The following is a 23,178-nucleotide window of genomic DNA, read 5'->3' as shown; positions in this document are numbered from 1 at the left end:
TAGTCCTATTTATTCACTTGAAGAAGATTCAATAAAACGTTATAGTCCTCCTATCACATTTATAGAAGATAATCAACACGCTATTGCTTTACCACCTATGCAAGCCATTTTAACCTCTATACCATCCTCTTTCTTTATAAGCCATCATCATCATCAACAACAACAACAACAACAAACAACAGCCTTACCTTCTTCTTGTTATTATAATCCAATTCCAAAGTATTCATATTATTATAATGTACCTTTGATATAATTTATTATATATAGATTCCTACCCTTTTTTATTTATGTATATTTGTATACACACACACACATACACACTTAAAAATAGATGTATACACATATAATTTATTTTGTAAATAATAAAATTTTGACAAATAATCATAATTTATTCCCCAGCTTTTAATTTAAATAAAGAAAATTCATCGGCTTTTTTTTTTTTATTTTTTTCTTTTTTTCATTTATTATTTAATATGACAGAATTTATTGTATATGAAGATTCACCTTTTGCAGAATATTTACAATGTAAAAAAAAAAAAAAAAAATCATATCTTGTTTGTACATATCTTTTTTTGTTTTTATTTAACCTTTTTTTTTTTTTTTTTTTTTTACATATCTATTAGCTATTGATCAAGCTGAAGCTACAATAAAAGTTGAAAAACCTACATTGTCAATAAATACAACTCAATTAAAAGAAAGGCCAAGCATGTTAAGAATGTGGAGACATTCCATGTTACATGTAACTTTACTTCATTTATTAATTCTCGGTTTTTTTTTTCCTCTCTAATTAAAGAAATTACGAATAGGGTTCCTTTTCCATCTCACTACCTCGAACAGAGGAATCAGCCTTTGAAGAAAAATTTAAATATTTGATTGTAACATCGCCCTTATTAAGTGAAACCCTTTCAGTTCATCATCATCATCATCATCATTATAATAATAATAATAATAATTCAAAACAAAAGAAGCAGCAACAACAACAGTTTCCTGAATTACCCTTTCAAGCTACACCAACCACGACTGTCATGAGTAGTACGACAACAACACAACTCATCGCTAGTCTTGCCATCTTGTTTGGTATCGAACGTTATTTTTTAAGACCTCAAAAATTACCTATCATCACTTTTCTCTTTTCTACTTCGACTTCTCTTTTCTTTTATTATCGTCATCGACAACGTAAATCCATCCGTGAACTTTATCAGGTCGCTCTTGATCGAGTTCAATCCTTTATGGATCATAGTGATCAATTGGATACAAAAATGCATCGTGCATTCATCACCATTCAAGAGATCGAACTCGTTTCTCGAGGATATCGTTTATCAAAACCATATTCACCTATCTCTCGTATTGAACAAATGAAGTCCTCTAAAAAGAAATGTCAAAGACTTCGTCAACGATTAGCATCTATCCTAAGAAGAGCATTTATTATTTATGAAGAAGCTATCATAGATCTAATGAGTGTAGTTCATAAAAAGAATGTAAATACTCTTTATGACATGTATAATGTACATTCAATTGCCTCTCTTTCTGCTGTCAATAATGATAATGATGATGATGATAACAGTCTTGAACAATTAAAAAAGTTGGCTCAAATTATGCATTTAAAAAGAAGAGAATGTATGGTTCATTTATTAGCTTTAGAAAACATGTCAACGACGACGACTACTGCTACTGCTACTACTACTGTTACTGCTACTGCTACTGCTACTAATACTACTGCTACTAATACTACTAATACTACTACTAATACTACTAATACTGAAGGTCATGATGGTAATTCTTTTTTAATTCGATTAGATTATCAACAGGGATGGAAAATTGTAAATGACGTATTGAAAAAAATGCTCTGTGAAACTGAACAATGTATAAAAGATATCATTGAAGCACTTGATGCTGAATTTTGTAAGTTTTTTTTTTTTTTTTTTTTTTTTTCTTCGATTTTTTTTTCTTCTATTTTCACCACTGTTCTAATAAATATACATACATGAAATTAGATAGAAATACAAATACGAGTACAGCAACTACAACTGAAGTAAATTCGGATCATCAAATACAAGACAAACGTCTCAAGAAATTTGTGCATAAATTATCTTCTCTGGAACAACAATTAAGAACACTGGAAGCCAAAATTTATTTATGCAACGAACATGTGCGGCAATTTAATTCAGGTAAATGAACCAATAAGTTGACCAAATCAAACAAAAAAAAAAAAATACAAACACATCTTTTTTTTTTTATATATATAGAAACAAAAGAAAACCTCTATCATGAATACATGTCAATCCAAAAGGAATTTGAATTTGTAACTTCTGAATGGGAAAGCGGAAGGATTATTTTAGAATCCTTTTTATCTCCTACAAAAAAGGTAGATACGACAACCATTGACACTCAAAGGGAACAAGGAGAAGAAGAAGAAGAAGACAAAGAAGAAACAAAAGAAGGAAAAGGAATAGTGTTGGATGCAGAAGATGTAGCTGATATTTTGAACTTGCCTTTAGCTTCAAAGGCATCTGTTTATGAAGCTGTAGCAGGTGTAGTTGAAAAGAATGGGAAAGAGAAAAGTAAAAAGAAGAGAGAAGAAAGGATTGAAGAGATGAGATTAAGACGTGCAAGAGAAGTAAGTAAAATAAATAACAAGAATAGCTAAGGGAGTCATGCATGTATTCATTCATGCTGCTTTATAGGCTGAAGAGAAAGCTGCTCAATTAGATTCACAAAATATGGTGTATGAATTAAAAAATGTACTTTATAAACGTGTAACAGATCTAGACCTGAACACTGAAGAAGATAGAAAATAATGTATAAAAATCATAAGAATAGATATACCCCTCCCACTCTCAGTCACTCACTCACACTCTTTCTTTCTATCTAATTAATAAAAATGTTATTTTTATTTTATTATTATTATTATTATTTCTTCTTCTAATAAGATCGCCTTGGTTGTCTTGGTCTGACAGGAGGCTTTCTTAATAGTTTCCAAAGCATGATGGAAGTTGCAATAGAGAGTGAATACCAAGTAATTAAATAATTCAAATGATGATTACGAATCTCTACTGTAGGTGATCTTCCAACAGGAATCCCTTTTTCAATTAAACTATATTCTTTCGAAGGCGACGAATCTTTTTTTTTTTTTTTTTCGTTCAAAATAAAATAAATGAACATGTTAGTATAAAATAAAATGGTATCTCTCGGGTATTCATTTTACTTACATGATACACGCTCAATCATCACAGGTTGCGCATTGGCCATTTTAGCCATTGTTTCTACATCAGCCCAATACCATTGATGATGCTCTATATCATTATCTGGTGTAAATGTATTTCTCTATACAATTAAAAAAAAATCAATCAATTTGTATAAAAAAGGAAACAAGTCTATTCTATTCTATTCTATATATATTTACCTCCTCATTCACACGAATTAATCCAACTACTTCAACTTCTCCTCTTTCTAAACTCTCGGGTCTTGTACTTTGTTCCTTTTTTTCTGGCGCAATCCAACCCCGCTTCACTAAAATCGTTGTTCCATTATCTCTTTCAAAAGGTGTAATGACAAAATAACCTACATTACCATCTCCTCTCGTCCTTGGACCTAATAAAACCTCTTCATCATGTCTATAATGTCCTTTTGCATAAACCTTTCGATATTCATATTCCTCAAGTACATCAGGGCTAAATATATCGAGAAAAAGAATTTAGTATATAAATATACTCGAGGTGGGGGAAAAAAAAAAAGAAAGGGTCAAACAAACTTACTTTATACGTTTTGGTAAAGGAATCGGATCTCTATCGAGTCGATCTTCAAGAGTAGATATTAAATTGACCTTCCAACGTAAACGTTGAACTTGCCATGTTCCTAATCCAAACGTAACAAAAGGGATGGTGCATAATAAAGCAGTACCCAATCCAAACTTTTTCTTTTTGGGTCGATATACTTCTTCACTCGTCATTGTCGTTAAAACTCTTTTCATGGGTGGATTGAATCTGGTATTCCATACACAGTTTGAAAAACTTGATTGGCCAATTCGTTTCAACATCGTTTTCCCTTTTTAATGAATGGAGTAATAGTTGTTTATTTAGTAAAAGCGGGGGGCCAAAAAAAAAATAGGAAATAAATAATGCTTTGTGACTGTTTCGATACATATAATAAGTTTGTCAAAAAAAAAAAAAAAAAAAAAAAAAAAAGAAAAGAAAAAAAAAACAATTCTTTTCTTTTTACTGATCATTAAAAAAAAATTTTTTTTTTCTTTTTTTTTTTGTACTATAATGGCAGGAGAAAAAAAGCTATCAAAGAGAGAGAAAAAGGCAGAAGCTTTTAAAAAGAGAGTCAAGAAGCCTCAATTTTCCGAAGAAATGGCCGTGCCACAACCCGATGAAACTATTGAAGAATCACCATTGGTAACTAAAGAGGAATCAAAAACTGATCTTCAACCTGTTAAAGAGACAAAGCGTAAAGCTGAACCTATCAGTGTACCCTCGGACGATGTAGAAGAATCTGAAAAGAGAAAAAATAAAAAGATGAAAAGAGATGCCAATGCCAATAGATACATTATCTTTATTGGTAAAAAAAAAAAAAAAAAAAAAGATTCATGATTACAATATTTAATTCTAATATATATTTATATATGCAGGCAATTTACCTTATACTACGACCAAAGAAGAGCTTGAAATCCATTTTAAATCAGCTGGAGAAATCAAGTCTATACGTCTTATGACAGATAAAATAACTAAAAAGCCAAAAGGGTTTGCTTTTATGGAGTTTGAAAATGCCAAAGATCTTAATGTAAGGACAAAAAAAAAAAAAAGGGTTAACGCTGATATTAAAATGATTCTGTTGATAGAAAGCATTAGCTTTTCACCATACACTATTTAAAAAGAGACAAATCAATGTTGAATTAACCGCAGGCGGTGGTGGTAATAAGAGTGACGTACGAAAAGAAAAACTGAAAAAGAAAAATGAGCGTTTAGCAGAAGAAAGAGTAAGAAATAAGATGAAATAAGATGGCGTTTTAATACTAACATTTTGTTTTTAAGGTTAAAAAGCATGAAAAAATAAAGGGCGATTTTAATGAGCCCCAGTCTTCATACCAAATAGATCTTCCTGAATAATAAACAAAGCCTAATTATTATACAATCTTTTTGTTGTACAGATGATTGTCTTTTATTATATAATAACTGAGATTGTGTATATATGATAGTATTTCAAGCTAAAAAAAAAAATACAAGTAGTATAAATAGCCTTCTAATAAAATTAACAAAGTAGAAGAATTTAGTGTTGAAGACAACAAAAGAAGGCAATTGTTATATAAGCATATTCATTATGGTTTTTTTTTTTTTTTTTTTTGATTTATATCATGTATAAAAAAAAATACCAATTAAGCTTTATAAATATGTCAGTTAAATCCTGGAAAATTACCATTTACTATTGGAAGTAACTATATTTGTAAAGTCACTTTTTTTTTTTTTTTTAACATCATTATTATGTTGAACAAATTTAATTTCTGACATATAAAAAACATATAAAAATACACATGTTATTAAATAAATTTTTTTTCCCTCATTACATTATTTAACAAAAAAAAAAAGACATGTTAAAATTTAACTTAGATCCCTTTCCTAAATTTACTCGACTTATAGCCAACTCAGTAACCAATGCACGTATTCTTATATTTGCTGTTGTGATTGCCAAGATTACTTTAGATCGACTTTATAAGTATTCAGTGGTAAGTCAACACACACATAAACTTTCTTTCTTTCTCCGTGATAAGTTTGATAAGAAGGAGAGCTAAAAAGATAATATAGATTATCAATCCTTTGGCTTATGATGCAGATGGTGAGCCAACCTTGGATATTCTCGAATATCAAAGTCCTTCAACTGCTAATGAAGTTTATTATGCTTTAAAGAGTTATGGTGCAAAAGGTAGACAAGCTTATTTGACTTATTTATTCTATGATGTTATCTTTGCTATCACTCGTACAGTCCCCATCACTGCTCTCTGTACTTGGGCCTTTAAGGATGCTCCACGAGCCATTCGTCCTGGTGTATGGCTTCCTATACTTAACTTGGTGATTGACCTTATTGAATCCTTTTCTATCTTTGGTCTTCTCAAGACTTTCCCTCATCGTAACAGTGCCTTTGAATTATTCACGGCTTTCATCATTCATTTCAAAAAGCTTACATTCAAGGCTACCTTGGCACTTGCCTTTATCTCCATGTTGGTAGGTATTTATTATAAATTTCATAGTTTATTGTCAGATAGTGTTGTATTGGAAAAAGATCGAAAGCAGAAGCAAGCAGCTAGAGATCAAGTTCAGGATGTTATCAGAGAATCTGCTGCTCGTCGTGCTGCTACTTCCGCTGCCTTGGGTCATACTGTACCAACAATAGATAATAATACTAAGAAAGATTCTTAATCGTCAAAGAGAGTATTTAATCAGAACACTTACTTGGGTGGTTGTAAATACGTCATTATGTCAAATATATAATCATTAAATAAAATTAACCTTATAATAATCATAATCATATTATAAAAAAAAAAAAAATCAAATCACGTGTCTAATATAAATTTTTATATCATCAATAATATCCATTTATGTATATTTTTATATGCATGATATTATCAAACACGTAAAAGAAGTAGGAATTGATTTCTTCTTTTACATCACATTATTGATTTATTTTCCAAATAATCTCATAAAAATACTCCTTTTTTGCTTATCTTTACTTGCTTCTAACGAAGATATCAATTTTGAATAATAATTGGGATTTCCTGCTGGTTTAAGGATTTTATCTGAGATAGAATACTTTTTTTTTTTTTTTGATTATTATCAAGTTAATAATAAGAAATTTCCAGTATAGGGTGGGTAAATGCAATTCACCTTTTCTTTATAATTATTCTCTAATAAGCTTTCTAAAGCTTCAAGTTCTTTACGAGCCCTTTTTAAATCTAAACTAGCATTGCCTCCTCTTCGGAATGATTCCTCCACTCTTTTTTCTAACACTTGCTTCATGTCTCGATTAGGTCTCACTCTATCTATGGGCCATTCTTTGATCAATCGTAAGTAAGATCGATAAAGTGAATGAATTTGTTGTTTTGTATTTGCAAATGACATTGTTGTTGACAAAATAAATAAATGTCCCTTTTTCCTCTCAGTAATAGCCGTCTTTTTTTTTTTTTTTTTTTTTTTTAATAATGATAATAAAAAGATAAAATAAGCGGAGTTTGACCATTAAATCTTATTCTTTGCTACTGCTGCTTTCATGCGCAAAGATAGTCATTTGTTTTTTCTTTTTATTTTATTTTATTTTTTTTTAATGTGTAATAAATAAGTGTAGCTACTAATAATAATAAAACACAATATAGATATTTTATTCTCTAGCTTTAACAATAGGCTCCCAAGCTTCTAATTTAACTGTGGTAGTGTTATACGTTTTGAATGCTTTAGGTGTACCAGAAAAGTTGGGAATGGGCTCACTCCACCATTTCTTGGGTTGGTAATTCATTTCAGTAGGTGGTTCTTGAACAAGACGATTTAACCACATGTGCCTGAATAAATGAATATTAGATCGATGTATATGTATATAAATTTATAAATTAAATTAATCAGCTAACCATTCAGGAGTGATATCTCCACTATCAGGTTGACTACTTGCATACTCAACCCAACGCTCACGACCTAATAAAAACCCTAATTAGTATTTTTTTTTTCTTTAAATTGCTGTTGTTCATTTATTATTGTCATGTACCGGAAATTTCATCAAGATTTTCAAAATATTTATTGCCATTGACATCAGTGCCAACAAGACGACCCCATTTAGTATCACCGATGGTGTCTAATTGTTTAATGTAACTAGAAGGTCCAACCTTTAGAAAATTCTTTAATGTACGTCCGATGGTTGACATTTGTAATTATATAATTGTAGGGTAATGTAGTATATTTTTTTTTTTAAAAAAGAAAGAAAGGAAATGATAAAAATATGTGTATATTCATTTGTATGTGTGTATGTTACTTTGTTTATTAATATAATTGGCTGCTTTTTTTTCCATCAATTTGCTCTTTTTTTTTTTTTTTTTTTCGCCCTTGTACATACAACTAGCATAACCTTATAATTCTATGGAATTATTTGATTGGATATACTACAATGATGACGTTTATTAAAAAAAAAATCCAAAAGAAAAGTATTTGACCTATTATAAAATCAGAATCCCTTTTACTATTATTTGTGAACAATGCTTCCATTTATAAGGCCAAATAATAATAAAAGCGTACTGGAATAAAGAAATCCTAAAAGGTAAAGTTGTTAAAGACTACTTTTTTACTCTATGGTTGAATTCTAAAGTGACACACTACTATATCTTTCAAGACAATAATAAAGACTACAGAATCAATTATATATTTATATATTTATTTTTTCTCTTCAATTCGTTTATGTATACAGAATGTTCACTCCCCTATTCAGATATTAACTTTTTTTTTCTGACATCATAGAAACTGTAGTTTCTTGCAGTATATATGATCGATAGTAGATAATAATAGATTAATGACTTGTTTAAGATATATATAGATATGCACACATAATATAGAATAGTCTTGAAAGGAGAACAAAACCTAATAACTTGTTTTTTTTTTATAAAATTTATATATAAAGTAGTTGTTAATAAATGTAATAGTTTTTTTTTTCAATCTTTTCTTTCTTTATATAGCCAAGAAAAACAAAAATGAACTTCTTTTTCCTCAAGCATATTTCTTTATTTATTTATTTATTTAAAATAGATATATTTTTTATTGATACAGAGTTGATCTATCGAATCACAAACCAAATCAACATAGCCAGCGTCATAGATATCTTTAGGATCCCATTGTGCAACCAAATTAGAATGTTCCATCACATCCAGATAAGCTCGTTTCCTTCTTTCTACTTCAGACCAAGGAATGGGTTTCGATAATAAAGACTGCAAGAACTCAACCTCAGATGTATTTAAAGTGACCCATTCTTTAGCCAACTCCATGTGTCGGTAATGGTCGTGACGGTAACCGTATCTTGTTTCCACCATCTCTTGTTGATTCGATATATCAAATTCGTTCATGAAATACCATTTTAAAGAGGGTCTTTGATGGATCGAAAAGAAGCGAATACGTCGTTCCTCATCATAGGACTCTGTTCGTAAGGCATGTAATTCAATTTTTTTCAGTCGTTGATGTGGTAAATGAATTTGAACTTTATATCGTCGATCCCGTTGTGTATAAGCAAAGAGGGATAAATAATTTAGATTTGGACAACGTGGTGAGATATATTCAAAGACACCATCAAAGGAAGAGCAATGATGCATGATAAGACTTTGAAGAGGATGATGATAAAAGGCGGTAGTAGTAGTAGTTGTTGTTAGAAGTCTGCTGTTATTATTATTATTATTATTAAAGGATACACGAAGTGCGATATGATCTAATTCAAGTTTAACAAGGTTTCTACAATGACTCAAGATGATATCAATTTTAAATGGAGTTTTCAAGTTACAATGAGGTTCTCGTAAACCCAATTCTTTAAGTTGAGGACAAGCATTCGCTATCGATTCAATTAGTTCATGAGGGGTTGTATCACGAGGTAAAGGACCGAATGTGAAGGCTGTGAGATGACAGAAAATGTGATTGCGACTTTCAAATAAGAGAGTTAAAAGTAAAGAGGGCATAGGGATTGTATCACATAGATCTAATACCTTTAGACGTTGATGCTTCGCTTTATCCAGTTCATGAAAGAATTCAAAATCAGGTGATATCTGATGCCAACGTATATCCATCAATCGAGGACAGCTCTTGATGAAATCCCGATAGATCTCTGGGGGGCAAGGCTCGATGATATCCTTACCTGTCCCTGAATGATAGAAATGAAGCGAAAGAAGGTTTGGATATTTGAGACTGAAATACGGTAACCAATCTTGATAACGTTCAGCACCGTATTGACATTGGAGTTTAAATGATTTCATACGTGGATAAATAGCAGAACTTGCATCTGGACTCCCCCTCCTCCATATTAAACTAAAGTCATCTATCTCTGATCGATCGCCCTCTAACGTTAGATCCTCTAAAAGGGGACACGATTGATGTATGGATTCAACAAATTCAAATGTGATATTATCGTATTGATTTATTCCCATGAGTGTGAGATTTCGTAAATGAGGTGTGTAACTCAAGATGTCTCTGCCATCAATATGAATCGTGTTATGCAAGTCTAGAGTAAGAGAGGACAATGTAGAGGCACCATAATGGGCTATAAACTCGGTTGTAAAGGGGGGAAGAAGAGAGCGAGGAAGATAATTTCGTGTGATTAAAGAAGATGAAGTTGTTAGTTTATTTTGATAAACGAATCCAAGATAATTCCATATCCTCCAGTCAATATGAATAGATCGTAAGGCTGGACAAAGCCTCTGAATAGTTCGTAATTCTTCTTCTGATAGTTGATCTAATAAAACTTTCAAATGATGGACACAACGTCCTAAAGGTAAACTTGTATACTGAGTACTTGTAAATAAAGTTACAAGTTGCTTATATTGCTGATATGTTGTAATCGTAATTCTTTGATAAAGAAGTCTTGTAAATACTTTATGAAATGTTCTATTTATATTGACAAGTTCATATCTATCCTTGTCGGAAAGATATGAATTTATTTGATCGATAATTTCAAAAGGAAAATAAACGAATGAATTCATTTCTAATATGAATACTAAGGGGAAGAAGAAGATCAAAAGTTTACTAAATGCAAAAAGAAAGAAAGAAAGAAAGAAAGAAAGAAAGAAAGAAAAAGATGTGTATATGAATATAAATATTTGTATGTAAAATACAACTAAATGATGATGACGACGGTGCCTGAAATAAATGATGAAATTACATCTTCTTTTTTCTTTTCTTTTTTTTTTCCCTTTAATGGTGTACATTTAAATCCATAATTATGGTATTGAACGTTGACTATTTTTTTTTTATTACTACTATTATTATTATTATTTCTGTAAGCTTATGCCCTGAAAGTCTATTGTAAATCTTAGGCAACTATTAGAATGATTAATTACTAATAAATAAAGGAAAAAAAAAAGTAGGGTGTCTTTAACTCTTGCTTTATGATCGAAAACTTTCATCCGCTGAGCAAAGTAAGATGAAGATGATGAAAGAGATATTACCATTAGAAATATTACTATATATGGCAACTTTATTTCATAGATGTTTAAATTATTAAAGTTTTTTAGATTTCGATATACAATCATTATTAACTCTATTTTATATGAGAGAGAGAGAGAGAGATGTCTTATTAAAATAACTTTAGTTCACTTTTTTTTTTCTTGACGTCTATATTAAACTTTCGTCATTTTACATATCAGAGGAACCAATAATAATGAAACTTATTTCATAATTATGCTCTTTTTTTTTTTTTTGCAAGAGTTTATTATAAGGTATTATTCAAGATAACTAATTTGTTATTAATATACAAGTTTTGTACGGATTGACACTGAATGTTAACATAACCACTGTAATAAATATTTTCCGGATCCCAGTAAGATGAATCGATTGAGGTTGTATAAGGTATATCAACGTTCCTTTTAACAGCGATTACATCCCAGGCCTTTAACGTTTTTGTAGTTACTAATGATTTAAGTTTTTGAATATCCCGATCATCCAACTTGTCAAGTCGATGAGCAAACTCCATATAACGAAATTTTTGAAAAGATAATTTCCGTCCAACAGAATGAGGTCGAATATCAAACTGACTCATGTAATACCAATCATTATCATTAATAGAAAAGAAACGAATTCTACATCCAGCATAATAGTTCCTTGTTCGAAGCCCCTGAATCTTTAACGTCGTTAATCTCTGCTGATTTAATATAATCTTGACTTGATCTCGACGATCATTTTGATAGCATCCAAGTAATGCAACATGTTTCAAGTTTGGACAGTAAGAAGAGATAACCTGAAAGGCTCCCTCTGTAAATGAGGAACGCTTCATGATGAACTCTCTTAAAGGATGTCGATTTTCATGTCTGTCTGCTGCTATTGTTGTTGTTGTTGTTGTTGTTGTTATTGTGTCTTTTCTATCATTCCTACTACTACTAGATGATGCTTGGATAACAACATCCTTCATGTACAGTCGTTTTAGATTTTTACAATACTTCAAGATATCATCCATGTTATAGGCTAAATCGGGATCTAAAAAGCACTCTTGAATCTTGAGATTCACTAAATTCTTACATTGTCCAATAGCTCGAATGACTTGATGAGTCGTGACATCCACTGGAGGCTGACCGATGGTAAGTGAAGTGAGCAAGTTGGACATCAGACTACCTTGTTGGACAATAGGTGAGAAATGCAATGAACCGGGTAGTCTAAAATTCTCATAGGCCTCTATATGTTCTAAATAGAGAAAGGGTTGGATCTGTTTCGTTTCATCATGATGTTCTTTACAGAGACTGAATAAGCCATTTTGTTGATCGTGATCGACCCTGATTTTACTCCAGTGAATCGATTTCAATTCAGGACAACCATGCGTGAAGAGTTGGAAGACTTGTTTAGGAATCCCCTGACTGAGACAGCCATCGTCACCTAAACCACAATGCTTGAACTTTAAATGCTCGAGGTGAGGATACTTGAATGAAAAGTAAGGTAACCAAATCGGCCACTTTGAGGATCCTGACTTGGATGATAATGAAAAGTGACGAAGCATAGTAGGTTTCAATCGAATGATCGCATCCTGTTCCTTTCCTTCATGACCGTGGTTGAAGGATGAAAAATGATGAAACAAAGCAGGGTTAGGATCTGCTCGAGTGCATTTGATCTCTAGCGTGATTAAGGAAGGACATAATTGATGAATTGTTTCTAGATAGCCCAAGGTAATGATATGTTCATGATTTAAATTATATAACTTGAGTGTCCTAAGATGTGGACATAATGCCAAGATAGACCAAATGTCAGTTGTTTCATTCGTAGCGGTAGTAGCATCAATGATAAGATGTCTCAAGTGACGAGCACCATAATGGTGAAAGAACTGATGTATCATAGGAGGTAAACCTTGAGGAGGATGTACGAAAGAGATGGGAGCATCTGGATCAAAGTAAGTATGAAAGTCGATATCCCCCCATATATGCCAATCCATGTTCAATGTGTCAATATCAGGAAATAATTTAGGTAACTCCATTATTTCATGTTCAGAGAAATGAATCTTGGATAGACTTAATGAATGAACTAAATGACCTGGAAGAAGAGGACTTGTACGAAAGGCAGATATAATTTGTTTTTGTTTAGTAGAGTTATCAATTGAAATAGATCGATATATGGAAGCATGAAATCGATGATACCATGCTTTAGATACTAATATTACATTTAGTAAATCTTGTTTAGAAATGTTTGCAGATATAATTTCAATTATTTCAAATGGTAAAGAATTCAATACAAATGACATTCTGTATAATATGTTAATAGTATGAAAGGGGGGGAGAGAGAGAGAGATAAAGGATTAGGATAAAAAAAAAGGATAAAAAAAAAGAAAACTAAGCTAATATATGAATAATATCTTGTTGTGCCTTATTATAAATCTATATGTGGTACTCTTAACTGTTAACATTATTATATTTTTTTTCACCCCCTTTTTTTCTTAAATAGTGATTGGATAGAAAAGTGAAATGATATCATGAATGGTTTGTTATTGCTAATAATTTGATTTAATAAAGACCAATGATAAGTAATTGAATAATAATTAGATAAGACGATGAGGTTAAAAAAAAAAAGAGCCCTATGAAAGCAAAAAATTTTAATTTTAAAAAAGGTGGGGGGGAGGGAAGGAAATTTTTTTGATAATAGAAATTTTTCCAAAACCCCTCCCAAATGTGAATGTGTGTGTTATTGCTTTTAGGGCTAATAATACAAACAGCTGAAAAATTAATCTGATTGATAAATGTTGCATAAAATTAGAGTACATCTAAAACTAAGCAAGGTGACACATATTCATAATATCTACTTTTTTTTTCTTTTTTTTTTTTTTTTTTTTTTTTTTTTTTGAAGCAGTAAATGACAAGAACAAAGTATAGTAGTACCACCTATAAGTGAATACATATAAAGAGTTTAGATACGATAGAGAACTGCTGGTCTCTTATGAAATGTAGTGTCAGTTATTAATATCGACTATTCTTGTGATATACAGCACATAAATTCCTCGATATAACATCTAAACATGTTTATTATATCGAAAGTAAAGAGTAGATTAGCAGATACTTGTCCTGGACTGATTCAAACAAACAGTAGTTTAAATGTCATTTGCCAATTATATGTAACAGCTAATACGCTACTAAGTATAACTTTAAAAAAATAAACTTCTTGCCAATCAATACGACCATCTTAACGTGATAACTATTTGTCCTTTACTACAATGAAGTTTATATAAATAAGTATATATTTTATTATTTTACGTCATAAAACAAAGTAAATACTCATTTGCCATTATGAATTTGTGATATATAAGAAGACTTTTTTATCGAATAAAAAGACGATATTGCATAAGCTATTTGTTACCTTTTACGGATTTGATTACATAATCTAGATAAAGTAGTACCAGCAATGAAGTATTGAGTTGTTCATCTATTTTATGTAAATAACATGATTTTTTAATAGGAGACACGATTAAAAAAGAAGAAAAAAATATTTTATTTCTATTAGCAATTGTATTTTTTCTTTTCCCTTTTTTTTATATATATATTCATAAATATATCATTTCTTATAAACTTACCATTTTAATAATAATTTCAATTTACAAATATGAATCAGGATGAAGAATTATCCTACTTGAATGATTTTCACGAAATCCTACAATCTGAAGTTTATGTTGATCTAGAAAGATTGCGTATATTATCAAGACATGGTATACCAGACCAATTAAGAGGGGTAATATACATGCGCACGTTTTATACATTCGAATGAGTTGTGAATGTGTTAACTCTTATATATATGTATGTATGTATATGTATATGTATATGTATATATATACATTTAGGAAGTCTGGAAATATTTATTAGGCGTACAACAAGCGGATCGTTGTAAGATTTACAAATAAATTGTTGCCTTTATAAAAGAAAAATGAAAGAGTAATAATATCTTCCATTTCCATACTTCTTTCTCTATCTTTTGTCTACACATAATGTATATATGTATATACATATACATATTAATAATAGCAAAGGAATTAAGTTCGAGTAAAGCAAGAAATGAAGAGTATGAGCAAATGGATAAAATTGATAATGAAATAGCCAAAAGGATTCGAGGTGAAGTTTCGAGGTATCAGAGAAGGGTGCCTGAAATACAAGGCAATGAATATGTTCAGTCATTTGTCAATATCATCTTGGCTTATTTAAATGCAAATCGAGACGTAGAATATAGTCCTAATTTAGTACCTTTATGTGCTCCTTTTATTTTTATTTTGAAAACTGAATGTGACGCTTATTACTGTTTTGAACGACTTATGAATGCAATAGGTAATATAATGTGGACATCGTTTTTTTTTCTTTTTCTTCCTTGAAAGGAGAGAGATTGAGAGAAAGAGAAAATGGGTGTACTTAATATATTTTATTTAGAGGAATATAACTCCACTTTTAGTTTAAAAGAACAAGTTGCACAATTTATGACATTATTTCGTTGTGGATTACCTGAATTATGTAGTTATTTTGATGAAGAAGAAGTCGATATTAATGAATGGTCAACTTCTTGGCTACAAAATTTATTAGCAAAAGAAATGAAATTAGAGAATTTGGTTCGATTATGGGGTAAAAAAAAATGGTCAAGATAGATGAAAACATGGTATTAAAAAAAAGTATTCTATAGACACTTATTTTGCAATACCAGATCCTTTCGCTTTTCATCCATATATTTGCTTATGTAAACTAGATTAAACTTAAGAAAAAAAAATACAGATGTATATGTTTCTATTTAACATTTGAATACTTTAAAATTAGCTATTCTATTAAGCGCGAAGGAAGCACTTGAAGACTTGGAACAATCAGAAATTAGAACCATGTTACTTCGTTTACCCACTTTGAATATGGAAATGGTAAGTATATCATTAAAATAAAATAAAATAGAGGACAAGGGTTATTCATGATGACTTTTAGATTATTGCAGATGCTTATAATTTTAGACATGAAACAATTGAGAGACAAATGAACGAAGATGGTGAATTATAATAGATTTATACATAATCTTTTTTAATAAATAATAATTATAAAATTAAGCACTGCTTGCTGTTGGTTGAGGGCTGCTACTTTCGCTATGATTTCCTCTTGTCTAATATACATGTTATTTGTGCTGAAAATTTATCAAATACAAATATTATTTATTTACCTGTGTTCCAACAATGGAGCCTACACAAATAAATATGAATATATAAAGGGGGGAGAATTAAATACACAAGCCATATAATATACTTGACTGTCGTACTTACCAATAATAATAGCCAAGATAACGATAATTGTTACAGCAATAATAATCTTCCATTTCAAATCTTTCCACCACATTCTCTTACGTACTTGATTAGCTCCACGGCGAAAATGGCCTGCAGTTGCTTGTAAATCCTCTAATGTTGACCATTAATACTATATCAATCATAATTTCATTTTTTTTTTTTTTTTTTTTTTACCTGTTTTGCCCCGAAGATCATCTAATCTCTCACCTCTTTGCATGACTTTGTCAATATTTTCTTGCATGATACCAACAACTTCATCTACTTGTTGTTGCACTCGAGTTGTTTTGCTATTATTTCCATCTCCATCCCCACGAGAATTATTAGGAATGTATGGATCGTAGGGTTCTGACCTAAATAAGATATAAGATTTTGATACATAAGAAGCTTACTCTATATAAATAATTTTATTGTATCTTTTTTTTTTTTTTACATTTTATTATATTTTTCTATATTATGAAAGAAAAAGAGAAAGAGAGAGAAAGAGAAAGAGAATTGGGAATTTTTCTGTACAATGAAACACTACTATGTATTTTATTTATTTTCTGACCAATGAGCTCAAGATATCATTTTAACTCTAGTCAGATCCAAAATCAATTATTATAAATAAAAGTAAAAGGAACAGTTCAGCAAATTAAAAATAGCGATGATAAAATATTAAAGGAAAGCAAACCTAGTATGGAAGCTGACCTAAATGAATGAATTCAACATGAGCATGAAAAAAAAAAGGGGGGATAGTTTTAGTATAGTTTTTGATGAAGGGAATTGTAAGAAGACTTGTTTAATAGTAAAGTAAACTAGACTAAACACACACACACACACACATTTGTTTAAAGGAGAGTCTTTTGAAAAGGAATCTTCAAGCAACAGACATAGATATGACTTGTAATTTATAGAAAAGTAACACACTACATGAACGTGAAGGAGAAGGTATATCTTCAGAAGATAAGGATAAGAAGAAGATATACATTTATACATATTTTATTATTAGAAAACTGATCAAAATGCTAGAGGCTGTATTGGCTCTACTCTGTATAGTAATATATCATTCAAGAGTCCAGCTTAATAATAAAAAGTGCGATAAAGGAACAATGGCTTTATCGTAAGTTTTATCTCTGAGCTGGAACCGTTTAAAATCTATAATCAAGTTTTTATGTATGCATAAAGCTTTTACATTTTATTAATGGAACTTGTGAAAATTAAAGACTTGAACAGACAAAACAAATGACAGTTTTATGCACAATAGAAAAAAAAAAAAAAAAAAAAAAAAAAAAAAAAAAACTTATATTAGGACTCCGATAGCTTTTAGTGGTAAAATACTTCTTTATAAGTAAATATCATATAGAGAAGATGTATACAAAATTCAAGTTTAACTCCTTTTATTATAGCCATAAAAGACTATTCTTGATATGATATATATTAATAACTTGTCATCGCTCGAGAGCTAACTTGTAACAAATTAGCTCTTTTTTTGTTTTGTTTAGATATCACGGGTTCAAGTATATAATCTTAAAAAAAAAAATACTGCAGCAAGACCTTTAATATGTCCAAGGATGATTGAATAACTAGGAATAAATACAAAGAAGAGTGGGGTGGGTATTAAAGTTTCTAAGAGATCAAATAACAAATTTCAAATTTAATCCTTCAAAACTACATCATGTTGATCGTCTATTCACTGCTGGTTATATGAACCACCGTATTATAATAAATGATGTTTACTTTAACTGAGAAGGCTTATAGTAAAGCCTTTAATTTATGAAGAAACAATTAGGGGAGCTCTGTCATTAATAACTGAAAAATATGAAAATATTTCATGTAGTATAATGAAATATATATGTATATGGTATTAACTTTCACTATAATACACATATTTAGCTTCTGACCTAGTAATAATCAGATATTTCTTCCTATGATTGTAATCAGTTGAAATTGAAGTGAATAATGATAAACAAGACAGTCCATCACAGAAAGATTTAACAATACGAAATCAATAGAGTTCATTTAGTATATATCTACTATTATAAATTATTTTTTTTTTATTTATTTATTTACTATTAATGGAAAAGAGAACTCTTACTATAATTTAAAATTCAAGAGGATCCACTTTACCAGGAAGAGAACCGCAGCCTACACCGGGGCCAAGTTTTTTAGGCCCACGATTTGCAAGAGAAGATAAACCGATACTATTACTATTTGACTTGATAACATCTGATTGCTGTTCACTATTATTCCTTTTATTAGTTTTTGTTGTTGAAGATGGCGGCTCAGTTCGACGTGTAACAACGCCTCCTTCTGGAGGTAAATGGAAGGTTTCTATTGCAAATCGTTTACGACGAAGTTTAAATCCTAAATCGTTGCTACCTCCACCTGATAATACAGATAACTTGGTACTAGGAGGTAAAAGTGAATTTAAAACAGGGAGTTTATGAACATGGAAAAAGCCATGGTAATTTTGAATATAAGCAGCCTCGTTATGTACGGGGTCACCTAAAAATAAAAGTATATAAACAACGAATACATAATGTGCGTATAAGTCTGTAAAATTACCTGCGAATGATTCTATTTCAATAACTGCATCCACCATATGCTCAATACGTTTTATAACATAAGGTACTTCATCATAAAGATAAGCAGGAACTGTAATAATAGCTGTACCAAATGAAAATCGAAGTAATCCACGAAGTGCATGACAAAATTTATACAAGTCCTATATATGTATTTATATGGTATATAAGTCATATTATTATGTAATTAAATCAAGGATCATTATTTACATGAGGTGACTTGGATCTCCAACTTGGTGATGCTAAAGAATGAATAGCTACTCTTAACGCATGACGTGGTGTACCAGGAGCAACGGGTATAGCAGAACTGAAATTGCCTTTCAAAACGACTTTTTGGATTTCATTTAATAAGCACTTGTAATCATCTTGATTATCTGTCTCCTCTATATCATTTCCCCAATGCATAATATGTGTATTTGCCTCATCTAAAACTGTGGATGGTATTCTCTTTGTCAAGTCAAATTGGCTACAATAAGGCTTTGGTTCATCGCCTGTCTTTTCTGCTTGATCTGAAGATTTGGTAACAGGCGAAGAAGTAGGTGAAGCTGAAATGATAACATAAATGAAATGAATACACACATACATATACTATTACAAGTATATATATATATATATATATATATGTTACCTGGCTTGGCTTTTACAGTTGTTTCAAAGCGCTTTAAATGTGAGTAACGCCATGCAATCTTTAAACGATCACTTTCAGCATTGTTACGTGCATTTTTTGTTGTTTCACTTTCTTCATCATCGTCTCGATCTGAAGTTGATAACCACATGAGTGTTTTTAACATTTCTTCTGGATCCTCATCACGAGAAGCAATTGCACAATGATGACCTGAACTAATACCTTGAGCAAGAAAATATTTGAGTAAAAGCTGTGCATAAGTCGTAGCACGATCTTCTTTGATGAGCATAATTGTGCCTACTGGTTGTCCACCTCCTAATATATCATCCAACGAAGGGACACCAGTAGAAATAAGTAGCTGACCATTATAGGCACTAAGTCTTGTACCAGGCGGTAACTTGGGTTGCTGATCTGCGTTACGCTTTTTGAAACTCATGTATTATTAATCAAATAAAGAATATTTAAAGAAAAAAAAAAAGTATTAAAAAAAACCCATTGGGAGTAGTCTCCCGCCGTGACTCATCTTGTGGTTGAAATATTAAATCACCGCCAATGTAATCCTTTTTTCTTTTGACACAATAGCTTATTTTATAAAATGATATAAAATTAATAATTTAGCTTTTTTTTTTTTTTAATCCTATAATGAGTAGTTTTCTATAATTTAAAAAGAAGATGCGCTATACAATGGTTATTTTACACACACAGGGAAAGGAAGTTTATCTAACCTTCCGATTCTTCATTTAGTATTTTTTATAAGACATCCTATATTGAATAGAATAGACAGATCATCGTTCGTTTCTATTGAATGAATAGTCTTGTGAACATTACATCTTTTTTTTTTTTTTCTTTTTTTGCCTAAAGCTGAAAATGCAGTAAAGACGCTACATACTGTTTTATTATATACAGAATAATAAAACTTTAAATAAAAAAAATTCATTTATTATTTATATATTTATAAATATAAGGAGAAAATATACAATAAAGAAAAGGTAGTGGAAATATACACACACTTACCCATTTAACATAATTTCAATAATAATAATAAAAAAAAAGAGAAAGTGACTACGCATAAAATATGTAGTGTAAAGACTGGCTTAATTACATCGAATGAAATAATCAACATCAAACTTATGATCTTGGAATGGAATACAAGTAAAGTCTTCTTTAGTATCAACATCTTCTTCATTAATTTCATAAGGAAATTCTAATAAACAAATACATAAGTACACGTATGTATGCAACTATACATTGTAGAACTAACCCAGATTATCATCATCAATACAAGCAATAGCAATTTGATCAAGCACATCTTGATCTTCATATAATGTAAATTCTAAATCTTGATTGAATAAACGCATTAATTCATAAGCAGATAAATCAACATAAGGATCGAAATTGGATACATCAATAATGCAACTTTCATCAGGTAAATAAGGGAGTTCTATAAATTATACAATAAGTTAACTGTATATAATTTGTCCAAAAAATTTATATACATATATATTACCTTCTTCTCTAGGAGGTCCATATTCGACTCTAGACATATCTTCTTCTTCTTCTTTTTTTATTTCTTGTACTGTAGTTTCGATAGGCTTAATAAAATTAGTAGGCTCTTCTGTTTCAAATGCTTGTTCAATATCTTCTTCATAATCATCTTGTAACATGTGTTCCTTAGCAAAGTAGCTTGATTCATTAATTTTACTATCAAATGGACTAAAATCCATGTCAAGGCCAGCTGGAGCCCATTCCAATTCTATTTTTTTTTTTAAAAAAAAAAAAGGAGGGAGTTATTTATTAAAAAGGGAAAAAAAAAGATTGATTAAAATTACTACCTTCTTCATGATGACGATATGTACGCTCAATGCCTTGTATGTTTTGTTTTTTAGCTTCTGGCTGATGAATGGAATCTATAATTTCCTCAATAGTTAATAAATGAAAGGAATGAGTTTATATAAATATTTATATGGCTCTATATTTACTAATAGTTGATTTAGATCTTTTAAGTGGAATGTTCGAATTCTCTTTTAACTCTAATATACATGTATAAGTAATTTTTTTTTATATATATAAAATAAAACAAATGCGTAAAATTACTTGATTTTTCATTAATATTCTTATTGAGAGAGACTTTTTGGTTACTTGATTTTATTTTCAAAGCAAGATTCTCATTAGTTCTATTTGAATGTTCAGCTAAATTCTTTGCACTAGAAGGACCAAATTCTTTGTTTCCTTTGTTTAAAATAGCTGAATTCTGAACATCATTTTCATTCCTTTTTGACCTTCTTGTCCTATTATGTTGCATAAACATTTTTGACTTTGAAGAAGAAAAGAAATTATTTTTATTGGCAAAATTTTCTGTTTTTTAAAAAAAAAAAAAAAATAAAAAAAAAAGAGTGTGCGCGTATGGATCTCCGCGAAAAAAAAAAATGAGACACGTAAAAAGCACACACACACACAGGCAATGAGTCGCTAATATTTTTCAACCAATCTTATTTTAAGAAAGAAAAATACGATTAAAGTCTGAGTTTATTATTATTTTTTTTTTTAATTTTTTGGCATTGAGCAGGTAGCGATGAAATAAATGCGCAATATTGCCCGAGCCAGTTATAGAGGGGAAATAAGAATAAAAACCTTCCTAAAGGACAAGAAGGGAAAAAAAAAAGAGCAGTATTTTGGAATTAAGAGAAAATATAAGGAAGAAAAAGCGAAAAAGTGAGAAGAAACAATTTAAATACAAATAAGACCAAAGTGACCAGGAAGACACACACTATTACTTGGATAACCAATTCAACAGCTGGAGACCAGGATCGACAGGATCAAGAGGAAATTCATCATGAAAGTAGTAATCAAGTTCATGTAGAATCGTATAAATAATAGGCCATAAAGTATACCAGCTCGTGCAATCAGAAGGACGACGAGGTTTATGTAGTGGAAGCAAGTTGAGGAGGAACGAGATAGGACCTTTGACTAAAGTAGGCATGTAGAGACGATGATGTACATCCTTTAGGTTTACCACCCGGTAGCCAGCCAAGTCGCCATCGAAGCACTCGGCTACGTTCTAAGGTAGTCATTGGTAAGTAAAGGATGGGATCCAATTCAAGAGTGGGGCGTGAGGAAGACAATAGGAGGGAGTTAGTATCTTGACGAAGGTTTTGAAATTGATCATCTAGGAACTTAGCACGAAGAGTGTAGAATTGTTTTCGGTCGAGCGTTGAGATATTTGGTGAGCATAGGTGTGTCCACAATGTAGTTTGAGCCAATTTATACCAGCGGGAATGACTATTTGAGAGCTGAACATGAGGCAAAAGATGGGCAAGAAGAGTATCTGCTGGTAATTGGGAAGTTCGGAAGAGGTATTGCGCTTGGAGGACTACAATACGGGTCTTCATGGATGGTAGGTTGACAAGATGAAGCATGACTTTCGCCGAGGACCGTGAGTGACCACCAAAGATACGTCGAATGCATGTATTTTGAAAGGTATCCAGTGCTTTGGTAAGTTTAGCA

General features: G+C 30.6%; 11 protein-coding genes across 11 annotated transcripts; 4 read left to right on the top strand and 7 right to left on the bottom strand.

The window, feature by feature from the left end:
* Positions 1-473: 473 nt before the first annotated feature.
* Positions 474-2,798, top strand: BX663DRAFT_549851 (Mysoin-binding motif of peroxisomes-domain-containing protein; the record flags this gene model as incomplete). Its single annotated transcript, XM_051531174.1, has 6 exons — positions 474-525; positions 624-739; positions 807-1,902; positions 1,995-2,168; positions 2,247-2,617; positions 2,685-2,798. 6 exons carry the CDS (start codon positions 474-476, stop codon positions 2,796-2,798), a joined length of 1,923 nt encoding a protein of 640 aa, XP_051384969.1.
* Positions 2,799-2,922: 124 nt separating this feature from the next.
* Positions 2,923-3,949, bottom strand: BX663DRAFT_430000 (SURF1 family-domain-containing protein; the record flags this gene model as incomplete). Its single annotated transcript, XM_051522771.1, has 4 exons — positions 2,923-3,119; positions 3,210-3,324; positions 3,404-3,671; positions 3,756-3,949. 4 exons carry the CDS (start codon positions 3,947-3,949, stop codon positions 2,923-2,925), a joined length of 774 nt encoding a protein of 257 aa, XP_051384968.1.
* Positions 3,950-4,420: 471 nt separating this feature from the next.
* BX663DRAFT_501264 (uncharacterized protein) lies at positions 4,421-5,308 on the top strand (the record flags this gene model as incomplete). The annotated part of the gene is made up of 4 exons (XM_051526460.1): positions 4,421-4,560; positions 4,631-4,782; positions 4,841-4,978; positions 5,034-5,308. Coding segments are annotated over exons 1-4 (404 nt in total), but the record flags the coding sequence as incomplete, so codon positions are not given.
* A 236-nt stretch (positions 5,309-5,544) lies between these two features.
* BX663DRAFT_501262 (uncharacterized protein) lies at positions 5,545-6,519 on the top strand. Its single transcript, XM_051526459.1, has 2 exons — positions 5,545-5,722; positions 5,802-6,519. The coding sequence occupies exons 1-2, from the start codon at positions 5,588-5,590 to the stop codon at positions 6,411-6,413; spliced, it is 747 nt and encodes a 248-aa protein (XP_051384966.1). The 5' UTR covers positions 5,545-5,587; the 3' UTR covers positions 6,414-6,519.
* Positions 6,520-6,674: 155 nt separating this feature from the next.
* BX663DRAFT_430520 (NADH ubiquinone oxidoreductase subunit NDUFA12-domain-containing protein) lies at positions 6,675-7,903 on the bottom strand (the record flags this gene model as incomplete). The annotated part of the gene is made up of 5 exons (XM_051522805.1): positions 6,675-6,803; positions 6,879-7,139; positions 7,414-7,546; positions 7,613-7,676; positions 7,747-7,903. 5 exons carry the CDS (start codon positions 7,901-7,903, stop codon positions 6,675-6,677), a joined length of 744 nt encoding a protein of 247 aa, XP_051384965.1.
* An 800-nt stretch (positions 7,904-8,703) lies between these two features.
* BX663DRAFT_501252 (uncharacterized protein) lies at positions 8,704-10,778 on the bottom strand. Its single transcript, XM_051526458.1, has one exon. It carries the CDS (start codon positions 10,703-10,705, stop codon positions 8,762-8,764), a length of 1,944 nt encoding a protein of 647 aa, XP_051384964.1. The 5' UTR covers positions 10,706-10,778; the 3' UTR covers positions 8,704-8,761.
* A 629-nt stretch (positions 10,779-11,407) lies between these two features.
* On the bottom strand, positions 11,408-13,546 carry BX663DRAFT_501251 (uncharacterized protein). The gene has a single exon (XM_051526457.1). It carries the CDS (start codon positions 13,441-13,443, stop codon positions 11,434-11,436), a length of 2,010 nt encoding a protein of 669 aa, XP_051384963.1. The 5' UTR covers positions 13,444-13,546; the 3' UTR covers positions 11,408-11,433.
* A 1,246-nt stretch (positions 13,547-14,792) lies between these two features.
* BX663DRAFT_529898 (rab-GTPase-TBC domain-containing protein) lies at positions 14,793-16,210 on the top strand (the record flags this gene model as incomplete). The annotated part of the gene is made up of 7 exons (XM_051530280.1): positions 14,793-14,918; positions 15,028-15,070; positions 15,209-15,505; positions 15,704-15,793; positions 15,852-15,905; positions 15,983-16,077; positions 16,139-16,210. The coding sequence occupies 7 exons, from the start codon at positions 14,793-14,795 to the stop codon at positions 16,208-16,210; spliced, it is 777 nt and encodes a 258-aa protein (XP_051384962.1).
* On the bottom strand, positions 16,204-16,975 carry BX663DRAFT_501241 (synaptobrevin-domain-containing protein). Its single transcript, XM_051526456.1, has 5 exons — positions 16,919-16,975; positions 16,663-16,838; positions 16,468-16,599; positions 16,368-16,387; positions 16,204-16,310 (listed from the first exon to the last, which is right to left on the bottom strand). Coding segments are annotated over exons 1-5 (387 nt in total). The 5' UTR covers positions 16,921-16,975; the 3' UTR covers positions 16,204-16,253.
* Positions 16,976-18,495: 1,520 nt separating this feature from the next.
* BX663DRAFT_501238 (Elongator complex protein 4) lies at positions 18,496-20,246 on the bottom strand. The gene is made up of 4 exons (XM_051526455.1): positions 19,678-20,246; positions 19,260-19,594; positions 19,033-19,192; positions 18,496-18,972 (listed from the first exon to the last, which is right to left on the bottom strand). Exons 1-4 carry the CDS (start codon positions 20,108-20,110, stop codon positions 18,569-18,571), a joined length of 1,332 nt encoding a protein of 443 aa, XP_051384960.1. The 5' UTR covers positions 20,111-20,246; the 3' UTR covers positions 18,496-18,568.
* Positions 20,247-20,641: 395 nt separating this feature from the next.
* BX663DRAFT_501236 (uncharacterized protein) lies at positions 20,642-22,049 on the bottom strand. The gene is made up of 5 exons (XM_051526454.1): positions 21,769-22,049; positions 21,654-21,704; positions 21,507-21,581; positions 21,182-21,427; positions 20,642-21,115 (listed from the first exon to the last, which is right to left on the bottom strand). Exons 1-5 carry the CDS (start codon positions 21,980-21,982, stop codon positions 20,931-20,933), a joined length of 771 nt encoding a protein of 256 aa, XP_051384959.1. The 5' UTR covers positions 21,983-22,049; the 3' UTR covers positions 20,642-20,930.
* Positions 22,050-23,178: the final 1,129 nt, after the last annotated feature.

This window comes from Cokeromyces recurvatus (genome assembly GCF_025118155.1).
Source record: "Cokeromyces recurvatus strain NRRL 2243 chromosome Unknown BX663scaffold_6, whole genome shotgun sequence".
NCBI classification, from domain to species: domain Eukaryota; kingdom Fungi; phylum Mucoromycota; class Mucoromycetes; order Mucorales; family Mucoraceae; genus Cokeromyces; species Cokeromyces recurvatus.
This window is presented reverse-complemented; position numbering and strand designations above follow the sequence as displayed.

What these genes read in the sequence shown, in the direction of transcription:
- BX663DRAFT_501262 (XM_051526459.1), top strand. Translation starts at nt 5,588, where the DNA reads ATGTTAAAATTTAACTTAGATCCCTTTCCTAAATTTACTCGACTTATA. An exon ending in GACTTTATAAGTATTCAGTG is followed by an intron (nt 5,723 to 5,801) that starts GTAAGTCAACAC and finishes AAGATAATATAG; the next exon opens with ATTATCAATCCTTTGGCTTA.
- BX663DRAFT_501252 (XM_051526458.1), bottom strand. Translation starts at nt 10,705, where the DNA reads ATGAATTCATTCGTTTATTTTCCTTTTGAAATTATCGATCAAATAAAT.
- BX663DRAFT_501251 (XM_051526457.1), bottom strand. Translation starts at nt 13,443, where the DNA reads ATGTCATTTGTATTGAATTCTTTACCATTTGAAATAATTGAAATTATA.
- BX663DRAFT_501241 (XM_051526456.1), bottom strand. An exon ending in TGATCTTCGGGGCAAAACAG is followed by an intron (nt 16,600 to 16,662) that starts GTAAAAAAAAAA and finishes GGTCAACATTAG; the next exon opens with AGGATTTACAAGCAACTGCA. An exon ending in GCTCCATTGTTGGAACACAG is followed by an intron (nt 16,311 to 16,367) that starts GTAAATAAATAA and finishes CATGTATATTAG; the next exon opens with ACAAGAGGAAATCATAGCGA.
- BX663DRAFT_501238 (XM_051526455.1), bottom strand. Translation starts at nt 20,110, where the DNA reads ATGAGTTTCAAAAAGCGTAACGCAGATCAGCAACCCAAGTTACCGCCT. An exon ending in AACTGTAAAAGCCAAGCCAG is followed by an intron (nt 19,595 to 19,677) that starts GTAACATATATA and finishes TTATCATTTCAG; the next exon opens with CTTCACCTACTTCTTCGCCT. An exon ending in GGAGATCCAAGTCACCTCAT is followed by an intron (nt 19,193 to 19,259) that starts GTAAATAATGAT and finishes ATACATATATAG; the next exon opens with GACTTGTATAAATTTTGTCA.
- BX663DRAFT_501236 (XM_051526454.1), bottom strand. Translation starts at nt 21,982, where the DNA reads ATGTTTATGCAACATAATAGGACAAGAAGGTCAAAAAGGAATGAAAAT. An exon ending in GAATATTAATGAAAAATCAA is followed by an intron (nt 21,705 to 21,768) that starts GTAATTTTACGC and finishes CATGTATATTAG; the next exon opens with AGTTAAAAGAGAATTCGAAC. An exon ending in TGGACCTCCTAGAGAAGAAG is followed by an intron (nt 21,116 to 21,181) that starts GTAATATATATG and finishes TATAATTTATAG; the next exon opens with AACTCCCTTATTTACCTGAT.